The 14,495-nt window shown below is 41.6% G+C and overlaps 1 protein-coding gene across 4 annotated transcripts in view; it reads left to right on the top strand.

Annotated features, from left to right (window-relative positions):
• Positions 1-11,993: 11,993 nt before the first annotated feature.
• The window catches only part of LOC101485500 (SLIT-ROBO Rho GTPase-activating protein 1), a 45,139-nt gene continuing 42,637 nt past the window's right edge, over positions 11,994-14,495 (top strand). For all 4 annotated transcript variants that reach the window (XM_012923330.3, XM_004566418.3, XM_004566417.3 and 1 more), the window contains exon 1: positions 11,994-12,538. In XM_012923330.3, coding sequence (XP_012778784.3) covers positions 12,472-12,538 — 67 coding nt within the window. In that variant the 5' untranslated portion in view covers positions 11,994-12,471. The remainder of the gene's footprint in view (positions 12,539-14,495) is intronic.

Genomic DNA, 14,495 nt, shown 5'->3' with positions numbered 1-14,495 from the left:
TTGTTTAATTGGTCACATGACTGCATCACATGACTACAATGCGTCATCGTTTTGGAAAGTCTGCGTTTTCGAGTGTCCACACTGGACGGGACAGCTCCGTTTTGAAATGTATTCGTTTTCGAGAGCGTTTTCAAAACGCTGCGATTTTCCTTGGGGAAAACGCCGTCTCAGTGTGGACAGGAGGCCAAAACGGAGAGAAAACGATGCGTTTTCAAACGAAAACGCGTTAGTGTGGACGTCCACACGTACCAGGGTATTTTTGAAGTCTGAGATTTTTCTATGCGTTTGCACCTTTCGTTCACACGTAAACGGCGTTTTCGGTCACTGAAAAAGGAGATTTTTAAAAACGCCGGCCAGGGTGGATATTTTTGAAAACTCCGTTTTTGCATTTACGTGTGGACGAGGAAAACGGAGAAAATGCAGCGTCAAAGGTGTGCGCCTGTGTTTGACGTCACACTGTGCGCCACGTTATTGTTTCGGTGAAATGAATTTCTAAAATGGGGGACTTAGACAAAATACTGTTACTGTTACTTGTACTCTCTGCAGTGTTTAAATGCTTACACATACACACACAGTTACTGTCCCTCCACACATAGGACTTGGTTCTGCTTCCATGCGCCATCTTTGTTTACTATCTCCCACCGAGGCTTCTAGACTTCTGATTGGCCAACATTTCTACACGATTAGGAATATATCGCCACCTGTTGCTTTGGCATGTTCATAGCAGTGTTTTCCTTCATTTTTTTGCGTTTACGTGTGGACGGGATTCTTTTTTTAAAACGAAAACAGAAAATCTCAGTTTTCAAAAATACCCGGGTACGTGTGGACGTAGCCTCAGAGTGAAAGTGTGAAAACCTAAAACAGCTTTCAAAGTAAAAGTTTTGAAACATGTCGACCAAAGCACTAAAGTGCATATTTTACTTTGAAGGTGAACCTTTCAAGTTAAGTTTCACAACCATTCAGCTCGTAGTTTGCAGACAAGCTGCCGTCTCCTATGCAAACTCTGGACAGTCGTAGTCATCTGCTTGTGACCAGCACAATCATAAGGAGGTTGTTACAAAGTACCCTAATTAATCACCTATGCAGTCTATGGCTGGAATAATTTGTCGTCTACGTAATCTGCAAAATGCGTAGCATCAATAAAATATTTTCACTGCATAATCATGTGATCAGTTTGTTGAATTCAATAAAAAAGTTATTACTATAGTCGACTCTGTGTGCTCCTTCTGTTTTCTCCCTGACTTATTGTTCAGGTTTCCCCTTTATGCTTTATGTTACATGTTTTTTCTTTCCTTTTTCCTTTTTAATTGTGATGGTTAAGTTTCTGTTCCATCTAATACCACTTTTACTTCCTGTCTTTTCCCTCCCTTTATGATAATCTGCTCCTTCCTGGCTGTTTCCTGCTGTGCCTTTCCCTCCTATGTTTCGCTCTGGTCATGTCTTGAATCCTCTCTGCCTTTTTGTTTTGTTTTTTTACATTTTTGTTGTTGGATTTTATTATTTAAATTTTTACTTTAGCCATTAAAGGCTTCTCTTGTTTCATTTTCAGTAAGAATAAGTGTCGTGAAGTGTGTCCTAAAATCAGAAGTGTCCTGATTTTTTTCCTAAACCTACCCAAGCCAGTCCTTTTTTTAAAATAATTATTATTCTTAATTTTAAAATTAAGAATAAAAAATTCGCTTCTGAATGTGGACTTATTTATCCTTTAAAACTGGATGGTAGTCCTTTTATTATACACTGATAGAAATGGTGAAAAACCGGTCAGAGGCTGTGAGTGTTTCACAAACTGCAGACTGTTTTGATTTTATTGAATGAATCCTTTTTAATTAACTGGTTTGGGGGGGCGGTGGGGGGGGGGGGGGGGGTGTAATCTGGTGTGAACAGGGAATAAAAACTGTTAACTGAAGTGTTAACAGGTCAGTTTGAAGTCATCCTGGTGTAATTTTAAGCAGCTGCTCAATCGTACAGCATCATTAACACCTTCACTCTGCTGTGAAAACAAAGCCATCAGGAAATTCAGGCTCATGGGCATAAATGTTTCTCATCTGAAGAAAACACCTCTGTAAATGTCTGTCATCATCTTGCTTCTTATTATTTGCTTCCAGACCCAACAGCATACCCACATAATTTACCAGCAGACCACCTCCTCTGCTTCTGCTCTTATTTTGAAATTTCACTCACTGTTAAGTTTCCTGCACTCACTACAATCCAGAGCATATGTTCTGATTCAGACAGCCTCAGTTTGTTTTGCAGCTGCGATGTGAAGGCAGGGGCAAACAGCAATAAACACTGAACTGAAATTTGGTTTGCAGAAACTCAACACTTGGATCAGCAGAAAAATGTGATCAGGACTTCCAAACACCGCTCTAATGGCAATCCATCCATTCAGCCACTCTCAGATATTTTGTTTCTGAAATTTTTAATAAATGTATTTAGACAGATGTCCGCCTGGAGTTCAGGAATTCTGTTGTTGTCTTTTGTCAGTGAACTTTTGGATTTTGCTGGAAAGAAAAGTCCCCATGCAGTTGACTTGTTGACAAGTTCATTGATCGTGTCCTTGTCGTCCTTTGCTCTGGACTCCAATCATTTTTATTTTTCTTTGTGAATATTTATGGTACTGTGCAAAAGGCTTGAGCCAGCCCTGATTTCTTTATATTGTGTTTCTAACAGAGCCTCCCCAGAGCCCAGACCTCAACAGAGAACAAAACAGAAGGTAGCAAACACCCAAAGAAAAGCTTTGAATGTCCTTCAAAACCCCTGGAGAACTATTACTGAAGACTATTTAAAGAAATTACAGAAATCTTCCTCAGAGTTCTGAAGAATAAAGTTGGTCATACCTAATATTCACTTTCAAATGCATTAGAATTGTCCAAACGCTGTTTTTGCCTCATAAACTGTATTATCTTTGTTGACTTTATGCCATGAGGTAAATGTGTGAAGGAGACTTCTTACATAGAGAAGTCGACTGCACTTGCATAGACTGTTTAATAATCATATATTGTTCACATTGAAGGGGAACAACAAAAAGCTCCTCTTAGAAACTTTGTTTTCTGACTCTAACCCTACACAACACACACAAAAGCATAAATATCAGTGGGCAGTGACTTATAAAGTAAAATAAAAATGCTCACCACACGGAGATGACTTGCGTATCCTGTCCACTTATGTTTTCCTTTATCAAAGCTTTCCGTGACTGTGGTCAAATTAAATAATACTGATAATAATCCCAAACTAATAGACCAATGTAAACTCAGTTAGGGCCAACGTTAAATTCACTTTGATTGGTTTCATATAGCTTGCAGTGTTTATTTGTGGAGCTTTATATACGTATACAGTATAGATCTGTGTTCATAAGAGGCAGATTTGATTACAGCACTGTGACGTTCAGCAACAGGTTTAAAGTTCAGAACACATCAGCAGGTTGTGGCTTTTCATTACCGCTCACACGATGAGTGTAGTGGTCTTTCACGTTAATTGTTGCAACCTCATTATCTACTCTCCCATATGGAAAAGATATATATAAATCTTATAAAGTTTGTATCTGTCTTGTGTGAAACTTGTATGAAAAGCATATAAGAGTGAAAACAGATATAAGATCCCTTGAAAAATTATATAATGAAACTTGTATGTTTTGGATACTTACTAAAACAATGTATGAAAGTAATGCGAAAGTGGCCACTTTCATGAGTAAATCATATATAAGTTTTTACTATTTCTTTTCTGTATGGGCTCCTTTCATAAAGGATGCTTTAGTGTCTCCCCTGTTAAAGACTGTTATAAAGGAAGTACCGAAGCATTTAGAGAACTGATGAGGTTGCTGCAAAGCAAAGATCTAACTAACTCGCCACATGCCGTCCTTCATGTGATCACAGTTCAAACATCACAATTACATGAGCTTGTATGTTTTTTCTGGTGAATGTTTTACTGTTTATTTCAAAGGATAAGTGAAGATGAAGGGAGCAGTGAGGTTTAAGGAGTCCTATTGGACTTGGTTAGCCTGTGGGATTCCAGTACCAGCCGGCCCAGCAGGTATCGGAGTCATCATGAGCTACAGGTAGGAACTGAAGGAATGAAGTTGTAGACACAGGCCGAAGAGTAGCTGCCCCTATCTTTGAGATAGGGTGAGGAGTTCAGTCATTTGGCAAGATCTCAGACATCCTCCTGAATGGCTGCTCCTCTACTTCGAAAACAAGCTGAGGTGGTTCAGACATCTGATTAGTATGCCTCCCAGGTGAAGAATTCTGGGCACATCCTACTAGGATTAGACCATAGAGCAGACCCAGGAGAGATTACATCTCTTGGCTGGCCTGGCAGGCATCGATGTTCTCTTGGATGAGGTGGAGGAGGTAGCTCAGGACAGGGAGGTCTGAGCTTCTCTGCTTAGGCTGCTGCCCCCATGACTCAGCCCCAGATAAGTGTAGAAAACTGACCCCTCTGTCTCAGCTCATTCCAATGAAACTCATTCTTCATTGAAATGATTTTCGCAATTTTCTGCAGGCCGTGACACAGTGAGCACGCAAGCTTTATGTTGTTTTTCTTCAGCCTTGTGGTCTGATGATAAATGACTAATTGCAGATGCCACCCACATCTTCACATCGACTGCTTGTGTTTGTGTGTGTTTGTCTGGCTCAGGATGCTCTCGCCGCCAGATGAATCCTTTCTGCCATGTTTGTTTGAGGAGAGCTGGAGTGATCTCTTAGGCTTGTTTGTGTGGGGAACACAGCAAATAATCCAGATTTATATCGAATACACTTGAGGAGAATTGCAGAAACTGTGAGTAAGACTGAAAAGAAGTTATTTCTGCTGTGTGTGAGGGAAATAACTGCCCTCATGTTAATTTATATATTGTTTTTCCTCCAGTCACTGTGAAATCGTTCAGGGTAATCCAGGTATCCAGGAGTTTTCATGTTTGCATGTAATATAGCAGGTCAGTCAGTCCATAGTGTCCTCGTAACTGTGTAGTAAAGGTTGGACATCAGTAAGACGACTTAGGTCAGGGACAATTATCAGGCCTCTCGGTCATGTTATGCCCGAAACAAACCCTGTGATGAGCCTCGCTGTCTTTATGCTAAGCTAACCAGGAATCATTTTTCTCAACCTGTGAGTCTTTATGATGATGACCACCTCTGATTATTCTGTATCTGTTGGCACAGGGTGTGCAGCAGATGTAAACTGCAACATTTCCCTGAGGCCGTCGCTGTTTGATGACTGACTCAGTGCGACTGTAATAAAACTCGGATCATGTCAGATCAGGTAATCCGGGAGCGCGAGTGACGGAGTTAAAGGAATTTATTCTGATCTGTCACAGAAATCCCTGCAGCTTCTCCAAAGTGGACATTAAAGTCTTAATCAGTACCAGGAGGTTTGGACCGAGCTCTGTGTGTGTGTGTGTGTGTGTGTGTGTGTGTGTGTGTGTGTGTGTGTGTGTGTGTGTGTGTGTGTGTGTGTGCATATTTATCCACCTTATCCACCTTAGCACAGAATATTCAAACCACAGAAGAATAAAAATCTGATTTTTATTCCTGCATGAAAGAAGAAACGAGATTTAAGTTTTAAAAGACGAGCTGACTAGGAGGTGAGTCACAACCTCACTTACTTACTTAGGTCTCTCTTTAGCACAGCAGTCCATCACAGCTTCACCATCCCTCTGATCCATCTGTCAGCCCCTCTCCCTGAACAAGACCCTGAGGTACAGAAACTCCATGTCAATGATGACGATCTAAAGAGGACGAGGAAGGTTTGGATAACTTTTTTCCTCCAAATACAGTAAATCATAATTTTAAAAATGCATTTTGTATTTATTCAGACTATCTTTGTCAGACACTATAATTTATGTAAGCTTGACAAATATGCATAAAACTAAGAAATCAGGAAGCAAATATTTTTTTCATGGCACTCTGACAACAGGCCAAATATCCCATATTCCCAGAGTACCCGCCCATATGGCGCCCCAAGGAATGAATGTCCACAAAGAATGTGTAGACTAGTTGGGCAAAGAACCAAACACACTTGAATATCCTCGAGAGGATAAAGAGCTGGATTTGGCCAATAGACAGACTCTCATCTCCATCACACACCTGCTCATAGAGGCTGAGGAGTATAATTCCCTTCCTGTACCCCCTTCTTCAACCCCAGCCTGCCAGGGGGGCAGCACAGGACAGTAAAAGATTGGATACATGCTGAGAAAAAAGTTACTTAGTAACCTGAAGACCTGAACATGATGCTGAGACTTGTAGAAGTAGAGATGGTGAGGGCGTCTTGACAGGAAGCAGCTTGTAAATAACATCCAGCAGCTTTAAAGCTCATTTAAGCCCATTAAGATTCTCTTTCTCTGTTACCTTCTGGTCAGCAATTTGTTTAAAAAGCAACAGTTACAACCTGAACTTGGCTGAGAGAAAAGACTTGGCCTTCGTCTGGCCTCTAAACATAATAAACAAATTCTGTATTATCCTAATTTATAGTCTTTAGATAATTTTCTAGTCTTGCTTTTACCAAACTTAATGATTTTTCTTCACGAATAATCTAAAGTAAAGGATTATAGTTCAGCGCTCTGACTGCAGAAACAGGATAATTGTGGCTGGAAAGCTTTTCTAAAGCGACTGGTGGGAGTGTGGTGTACTTGATGGCCGAGGGCGACTGAGCTTCTCAGTAACTCTCGCTCTCTCTGTCGTCTTTGGTCTCCTTGCTTCTGTTCTGAAATTAATTGTTCATTTTCCTCTTTTGCACAGCTCACGTTAGGGCTTGTGTGTAGGTGGGAGTATTCATGGTAAAAAAAAAGAAGAAGAAAGGTTCAGATTTTTATCTTGTTTTCTGCACTGACTGCAGAACACCAGAGGGAAGTGGTGTCAGAGAGTTTATCTCACAACAAAATATTTTAAAAGCTGATATATAAGAGAAAGAACAATGTGTGGACCGAGTGAATTGTGTGTGCAGGAGTTAAGCAGCTTACAGTGGCAGGTCACATAAAACATCAGTGGCTTTGTGAAAAAGGAAATGAGCAGCCATCTCACCTGCATAAAAATGAGCTCCGCACACACACACACACACACACGTGAAACATTACCACCATTATCCCTTGTGTTTCTGAGTCATGGCATTGCTTAATAGTTATAACTTATAACAATAATAACAATAATGTTGTTTCATTGGAGTTCATTGGAGCCAGGGGTGAGCGTATTTGGACAAGAAAGTGAAATGCTACGTTATCTGCTAGCTGTTTTGAAAAGATGCAAACGTAAGTACATGAATGGGTACGACACAAAAGAATAAAGATATACAAAACAACTACAATAAGATGCAAAAGAATAATCAAACCATAGAAAACAACAAAAATAGATGAAAAGTAAATATAAAAAGAGGCAAAACTTTCAGATCACGTCATGCCTGTGAGGGGATGATCGTGCCAGACTTCCTTCTCCCTGTTCAGGAGATATTTTATTTATGAGAATTAGTCAGACAAATAGTTTTACACTCAGAGTTTCTTGATTTTCACAATGAAGGACAATTTATGAACCAGTATGATGACATATATATTTTAAGCAGCAAGGGGCAGCTGTGGATCAGGAAGTCTACCAATCAGAACCAAAGTTTGAGTGTGTGCACGAAAGTTAGACGAGGCATTTAGGTATAGAAGTGTGTGTGTGTGTGTGTGTGTGTGTGATTGGTTGTAAGCGTAGAAAAGCGTTATATAAGTGCCAAACCATTTACCCAGGAACAGTCACAGACACATCTCGACCTCTCTAAGTGGAGTTTCTATGCTCAGCCACAGACACTCTGAGTCAAGCTGACATCGAAGGTTAAGGTCTTGAGATTTGATGAAATCTCAAGCATGCTCTTTCCGCAAGAATCTTTTAGGCCAAAAGTGAGGCAGGCGTTTCAATAACCTTTATTGCTCCACAATCCGGTTAATAATACATTTCAACTGAAACCAAAGGCAGTGAGGTCTTTGAGTGAGTGCAATTTTTTGTTGAATCTCAAGGTGAGAAAAGAAGGGAGAAAGTTTGGTTAACACTCTGTGTCCTTGTGGACTTATTGCATAAATATAGAGACCCTGAGCATCTATTTCAGGTCTGCAGACCCTGACTGGTGTTTTTCTGCCCAACACAGATAAGCCTGAGCAACAGGAAGCTATACAGCAAACACAACCATTAGGTCCCTGCTCTTAATGGATGCAAAGAGCATGCGATGCATATGTTGGTGCCACAGTGAGGCAGCTGATACAATCAACTGGGTTATTTAAAGCAGGAATCAAACAAAATGAGGAAACAGTTTAGAATGATTAAAAGCAATAGTTCAAGGAAGGTATATTCTCAGGGGCATTATCCAGTACCCCCATGTGTGGTGTGTGGTTTTTTTCTTCTTTTTTTTGGTTTGATTGTTGATGTTTCTTCTGATTCAAGCAATCACAGAAAGGCAGGAACACACACCCACACAAACAAACACTACAAGATTCAAAACATCTGTCAGTAAGAGTGCAAAACAATCAAAAACAGACAAAATAGCCACACAAAATCAAAGAAAAATGCAAAGGAAAAAAAAAGAGGGAAGATATGTTAAAACAAACAAACAAATAAAACATGTAAAAACAGTCGCAAAAGAAGCAAAGACTAAAGACGATGCACAAAATAAAAACAGAAAAGAAGAGAAACTCGTGCAAAAAGATGCACAACAGCATCAACTAGAAAGGGCACAAAACAATCACAAACAGACAAAATTATCAGAGTTATGCAAAACAATGGCAAAAAGATGTTAAACTAGTAATAATGATGGAATGTCACAGCAAATGGATGGAAAACTACCAAAAAACAAAAGACACAAAATCAAAGAGAAGACACACAACAATATATTCATCTAAAAAATCCTCGAAAGAGTAGTTGTCAAACAGCTAACAGATCATCTGCAAAGGAGAGACTTATTTGAAGGGTTTCAGTCAGGTTTCAGAGCTCATCACAGCACAGAAACAGCTTTAGTGAAGGTTACAAATGATCTTCTTATGGCCTCTGACAGTGGACTCATCTCTGTGCTTGTCCTGCTAGACCTCAGTACAGCGTTCGGTACTGTTGACCACAATATCCTATTAGAGCGATTAGAACATGCTGTAGGTATTACAGGTACTACGCTGCAGTGGTTTGTATCATATCTATCTAATAGACTCCAATTTGTTCATGTAAATGGAGAGTCCTCTTCACACACTGAGGTTAATTATGGAGTTCCACAGGGTTCAGTGCTAGGACCAATTCTGTTTACATTATACATGCTTCCCTTAGGCAGTATCATTAAACGGCATACCATACATTTTCACTGCTATGCTGATGACACTCAACTTTGTTTATCCATGAAGCCAGATAACACACACCAATTAGTTAAACTGCAGGAATGTCTTAATGACATAAAGACCTGGATAACCTCTAATTTTCTACTTCCTAATTGGGGTTATTGTACTCTGTCCTAAAAATCTAAGAAATATGCTATCTAATCAGATTCTTATTCTGGATGGCATTACCTTGGCCTCCAGTAATGCTGTGAGGAATCTTGGAGTCATTTCTGACCAGGATATGTTCTTCAATGTGCATATTAAACAAATATGTCAGACTGCTGTCTTCCATTTGCACAATATCTCTAAAATTAGAAACATCCTGTCTTAGAGTGATGATGAAAAACTAGTTCATTCACTTTTTACCTTCCTGACTTCTCTCTCCCTTCGTCTGTGTTTTGTTCTGTCTCCCTTTATTTTCTTCTTTTTCCCCTCACCCCTAACTGTTCATGGTGGATGGCTGGCCCATTCTGAGCCTGGTTATGTCGGGGGTTTCTTCCTTTTAAGGAGTTTTTCTTTCTCATCATCACAAAGTGCTTGCACATAGGGGGTCATCTGATTGTTGTGGTTTTCTCCACTAATTTAAGCTTTTTACCCTACCTTTGTAAGCATCTTGAGGTGACTCGTGCTGGGATTTGGGGCTAAATAAACCTGAATTGAATTGAATAGCATAAAATGCCAACATGAAGATGAAGGAAAACAAAAGAAACACACAAAATAACAAGAGTAATGTGAAACAATGGCAAAAAGATGCAAAACTACTAACAAAAACACATGTCAATCAACCACAGAGGTGTAAAAAAAAAGCCACAAAAGGAACAATAAATGAGGCATAACTACTACAGAAATTTAAAATGTTCACAAACAACCTTTAAATGACTTTTAGTGATTAGGAGACGTAGAAGATGTAAGAACAAAACAATACTTGGAAAAACTCTTTGTTTCTTGTTTGTTTTATGTTGTGGATCGTCCTGTGTCTCCATTTGGTCAATAAACCCCACAGTTCTGAAATATTTTTGTTTTCACTTAAATTTTGTTTTCATTTGGAGGTCAGTTTTGTGAAAAAAGGTGAGTGAACCTCAGGACTGTGCTGGTCTGACTTCTTGTTTCTTGTTCGACTGTGAAGCTGTTAGAGAGCAGATCTGAGACACTCTGCTGCCACCTAGTGCTAATTAAACAAGTACAAAAACAGCAAAACATGAAAAAGAGCCACTTTATTGTACTGTATTCAACTTTGTAGCATTTTCTATTTAATTGTGTTTCTTTCGCTTTTGTAAATTTTTCCTTATGGTGCAGTTTTATTTTGTGATTTTTTATTGAGTTTAATTGAGCTCTTTTGCTTTATTTAAGCTATTTGTTGTGTTAAATAATCGAAAATTAAATATTAGTAAATCCATCATGCACATCAACATGATGAACATTAAATAAAATGAATAAGACACCAAACCCGATTTGTTATTCTAGTGTACTTGTACATTGTATAGAGTGTATATTCTTGCGTTTTTAATCAACGTTTATGTGGATTTCTCTCTCAAGTCAAAATGAAGGGACAACTGGCTGATTCTTGCAAGAATTATTTATACAGTCGCTTTCTGTTGGTGAAGCTCATTATCAAATACAGCCAGCAGGTGGCGTCAAATAACCATAAACTCAGTTTTAAAAGGCTGTGCGGCTTCTGTCTGAGCTGATATCACGCTGCTCCATTCATACAGTCCAAATGCAGCAGAAAGAGTGTGAAGTCTTTTTTTTTTACTTATGTTTAAAAACAGAAATTATAGCCTGTTGGCTACTTCCTCTGTGGATCTCCTGCAAAGAATCATACATTCATGTATTTGTCATCTTAGAAATTCTTTTGACGGTGACTGCAGAGATACGTAGTGTTTTAGACAGGTTTCTCTTATCAGTATACAACAAAGACCTCTCAGTGCCAGATGCACCTGTACAGACCGCAGAGGTCTCTAGTCTGTTCCAGGGGCCCAGTCGGAAGCTAAACATCCTCCTGATTTTATTTGAGTTTTGACTTCCTTCAAACTGCTTTTTCTGTGTTTTTCTGTTACTTTGTCCACAGTTAACTGTCTTCCAGTGTTTGTTTTATCCTGCTGGTGAAGCTCTCTGGAGTTTACAGAGTGCTATAAGCTCATTATTATTGTTGTTGTTATATCATTTTAAATAGAAAGATTAAACACCCCCAAGAGGTCACGGCACATGCCTGCCCCTCCCTGAGCCTGGTTTTGCTGGAGGTTTCTTCCTGTTAAAAGGGAGTTTTTCCTTCCCTCTGTGGCCATGTGCTCACTGATCTGATTGTTGAGGTTTTTTCTGTATTTTTGTGGGGGTTTATCTTACAATATTAATCACCCAGAGGCAACTGTTGTTGTGATTTAGCACTACTGAATTGGAGAAATAAAACATGAAAAAATTGAATGTAATTTTCTTTAACAGATGCTCCTGGACACTCTCTCTCTCTCTCTCTCTCTGACTCACTGGCCGCCGAAGCTGTCAATCATGCCTCCGGTTCCGCCTACCGCGCGGACACACCCATTTCCTCACCGGCATTTCATTTATTTATTTATTTATTTCCCCCCTTATTGGAATTATCTGCACGCGCGCAGGGCTGGTGCGTCTGCGCGTGCCGGTCACGGCGGGGTGAGGATAACATTTAAACAGGGACACTCGACCCTCTGTGTGCGCGCGCGCGCGTATGCGTGTGTGGTCCAGCGCACGTCTACCTAGTGGGCGTGTTCCCGCTCCTCCCTCCCTGCAGACCGGTGCATGCGTGTGCACGCGCGCGAGTGTGATTGCACGCGGTGAAGTCGGGCTTCTTCTTTTTTTTTTTTCTTTTTTTTCCAAGTTTAATCAGCTGGTTGTTCGTCCTCGCGGCGGCGGCGGCGTCTGCGGTCACGAGTGGGTAATTTCTCTCTGAGTGTGCGTGATTCCCCCCTCCTCCTCCTCCTCCTGCTGCTGCTCCTCAGCGTGGAGAGGTGCGGGGCCACTGCTGGCTGTGTTGTTGCGGCACTGGATGGATCCGAGCATGTTTGCGGGTGAAGCCTCGGGCGGTGCACGCGGAGGGAAATAATTTTCTTCTTGTTCTTCTTGTGTGTTTTTTTTTTCTTCTTCTTCTTCCTGTCTACCTGCCGGTCAGTCACCTGCGCTGTGGCGACATGTCAAACTCAAACAAAAGCAAGAAGGACAAAGAAATCCTTGCTGAATACGAGAGCCATGTGAAAGGTAAGCTGATTTCTCGTCATGTGTGAACATCTCCACGCGCATCTGCACCTAAATCTCCCTGTCACACCCACCCTTTTTTCTCTCACCTTTGCATGCTCACGTTAAACTCTCTCTCACACACACACACCTGTGTGCCAGCACGTTCACCGCTCATGCATTGAGTCCCGTGCAGGGTGTGTTTGTAGGGGAGCTGACACCTCACCGTGAGACGTCAGGATTTCTGGGTTCATCCTGAGTGCTGCATGGCGCCTGAGGGGGAGAGGAGGAGGAGGAGGAGGAAGAAGAGGGGTGTATGTATTCTGCAGATCCTCTTGATCTTTTTCACCCACTGTCTGTGTGTGTGTGTGTGTGTGTGTGTGTGTGTGTGTGTGTGTGTGTGTGTGTGTGGTTTTACGCTCAGATCTGAGGCAAGTGGCTGTCTGGTATTTGTATTCCTCTGAGACTGTGACTGCAGCAGCGTGTGTGTGCACCTGATACCCCAGGGACACGCTCAGGTGATGATGATGATTGGGAAAAACTCTTAAATAGTGGTTTCCATGATTGTGGGACAACCCCCTCTCCTCCTCTTCCTCCTTCCATCCCTGCTCCGATGGGGCGGGCGAGTCAAATGACCTTTTATGAAAAGCTCTTTACAAGCTGCTTCATTTTCATTTCATGAAGCAGGGTGGATGATGGGAGATCAGCCAAAATCCACCTGTGTCTACGTCTGTGTGTTTGTGTGTGTGTTCCTCTTTACCTCCAAATGTCTGACCTTTTAACAGCCTCATTCAAACGCCTGCAAAATGCCAGCAGCATCTCATTTTTGTGCAGCTCCACATGGCTCCTCACACTCAGGCTGCCATCTTCACTTGTCACCTACGCCCACGCTTTAAAAGGAGCCGCTCATGTTTTCTCACCTCAATCACATGCCGAATCTTTGGAAATGTTCAAAATCCAAGCACCTTCATTCAAGAATCCTGCCTCTGCCCTGTGTGTGTGTGTGTGTGTGTGTGTGTGTGTGTGTGTGTGTGTGTGTGTGTGTGTGTGTGTGTGTTTCATACCTTTTCCAATGAATCGACACAGACTTTGAGTGATTACATTTAATGGAGAGTGGCCATTACAGCCCCCGAGAGTGGAGTGTGTGTGTGTGACTGTGTGTTGTTTGTGGTTGCTTGTGTTTGTGTGCCCTCGCCTTGGCGTCTTGCCAGAACGCGCTCGGGGATGCCCTGCATCATAATGACCGCTCTGATAAAGCCCCCTGCTGCTCCTCCTTCTCCGGACGGCCGACTATCTCGGTGCCCCTGTCGCCTCCTGCCGAGAGCCAAACGTATAGATCCACCATTGTAACTATGTGCTTTCCAAGTCTGCCTCCCTGCTCTGCCTCCTGATTGGTGGATGCAGGAGGTGGTGTGTAATGTATACACAGGAGGTGGCTGCTGCCGCTGGGGAGGTGGGGTCTACTCACTGAGGTGAGTTGAGCCTGATGTAAAGGTAGTGGTGGAGATTATGCACAGTGCTGACAATACATATTTGGAACTGCACTGAGCACACTCACCCCGTCACCTCATCTCCAGCGTGTCACGCTTCCTCTGGCTGAACGAGCGAGATGAGGAACGTTTTAATGAGAAAAAGGAGGGGGAAAGGGAAAAAAGGAGCTCTGCAGGAGGAGAGGAGAGGCAGATATAAAGTGTTTCCTGCTGCAACGGCTGCAAGTTTGGGTTTTTTTTTTTTTTTTTGCCTGCGCCTGCACGCAGCTGATTAGTAACTTCACATCTGCATACCTGCAGGACAGACACACCAACATACAGACAGGCAGACAGGTGAATAATTACAGAAGAGGGAAGGAAGTGACTCTTCACTTTAAATGCTCTGAAGTGCCAAATGAGAGGCCCCGATCACCGTGCACGTACGTTCATCTGTGTGTGAATTTCTTAATGATGATCCAGCACTACTCTGCCCCTGTGTCCTTGAACCTGGT

Source organism: Maylandia zebra, linkage group LG17 (genome assembly GCF_041146795.1).
Source record: "Maylandia zebra isolate NMK-2024a linkage group LG17, Mzebra_GT3a, whole genome shotgun sequence".
NCBI classification, from domain to species: domain Eukaryota; kingdom Metazoa; phylum Chordata; class Actinopteri; order Cichliformes; family Cichlidae; genus Maylandia; species Maylandia zebra.
The sequence above is the reverse complement of the archived record's forward strand: the minus strand, read 5'-3'. Positions and strand labels throughout refer to the sequence as shown.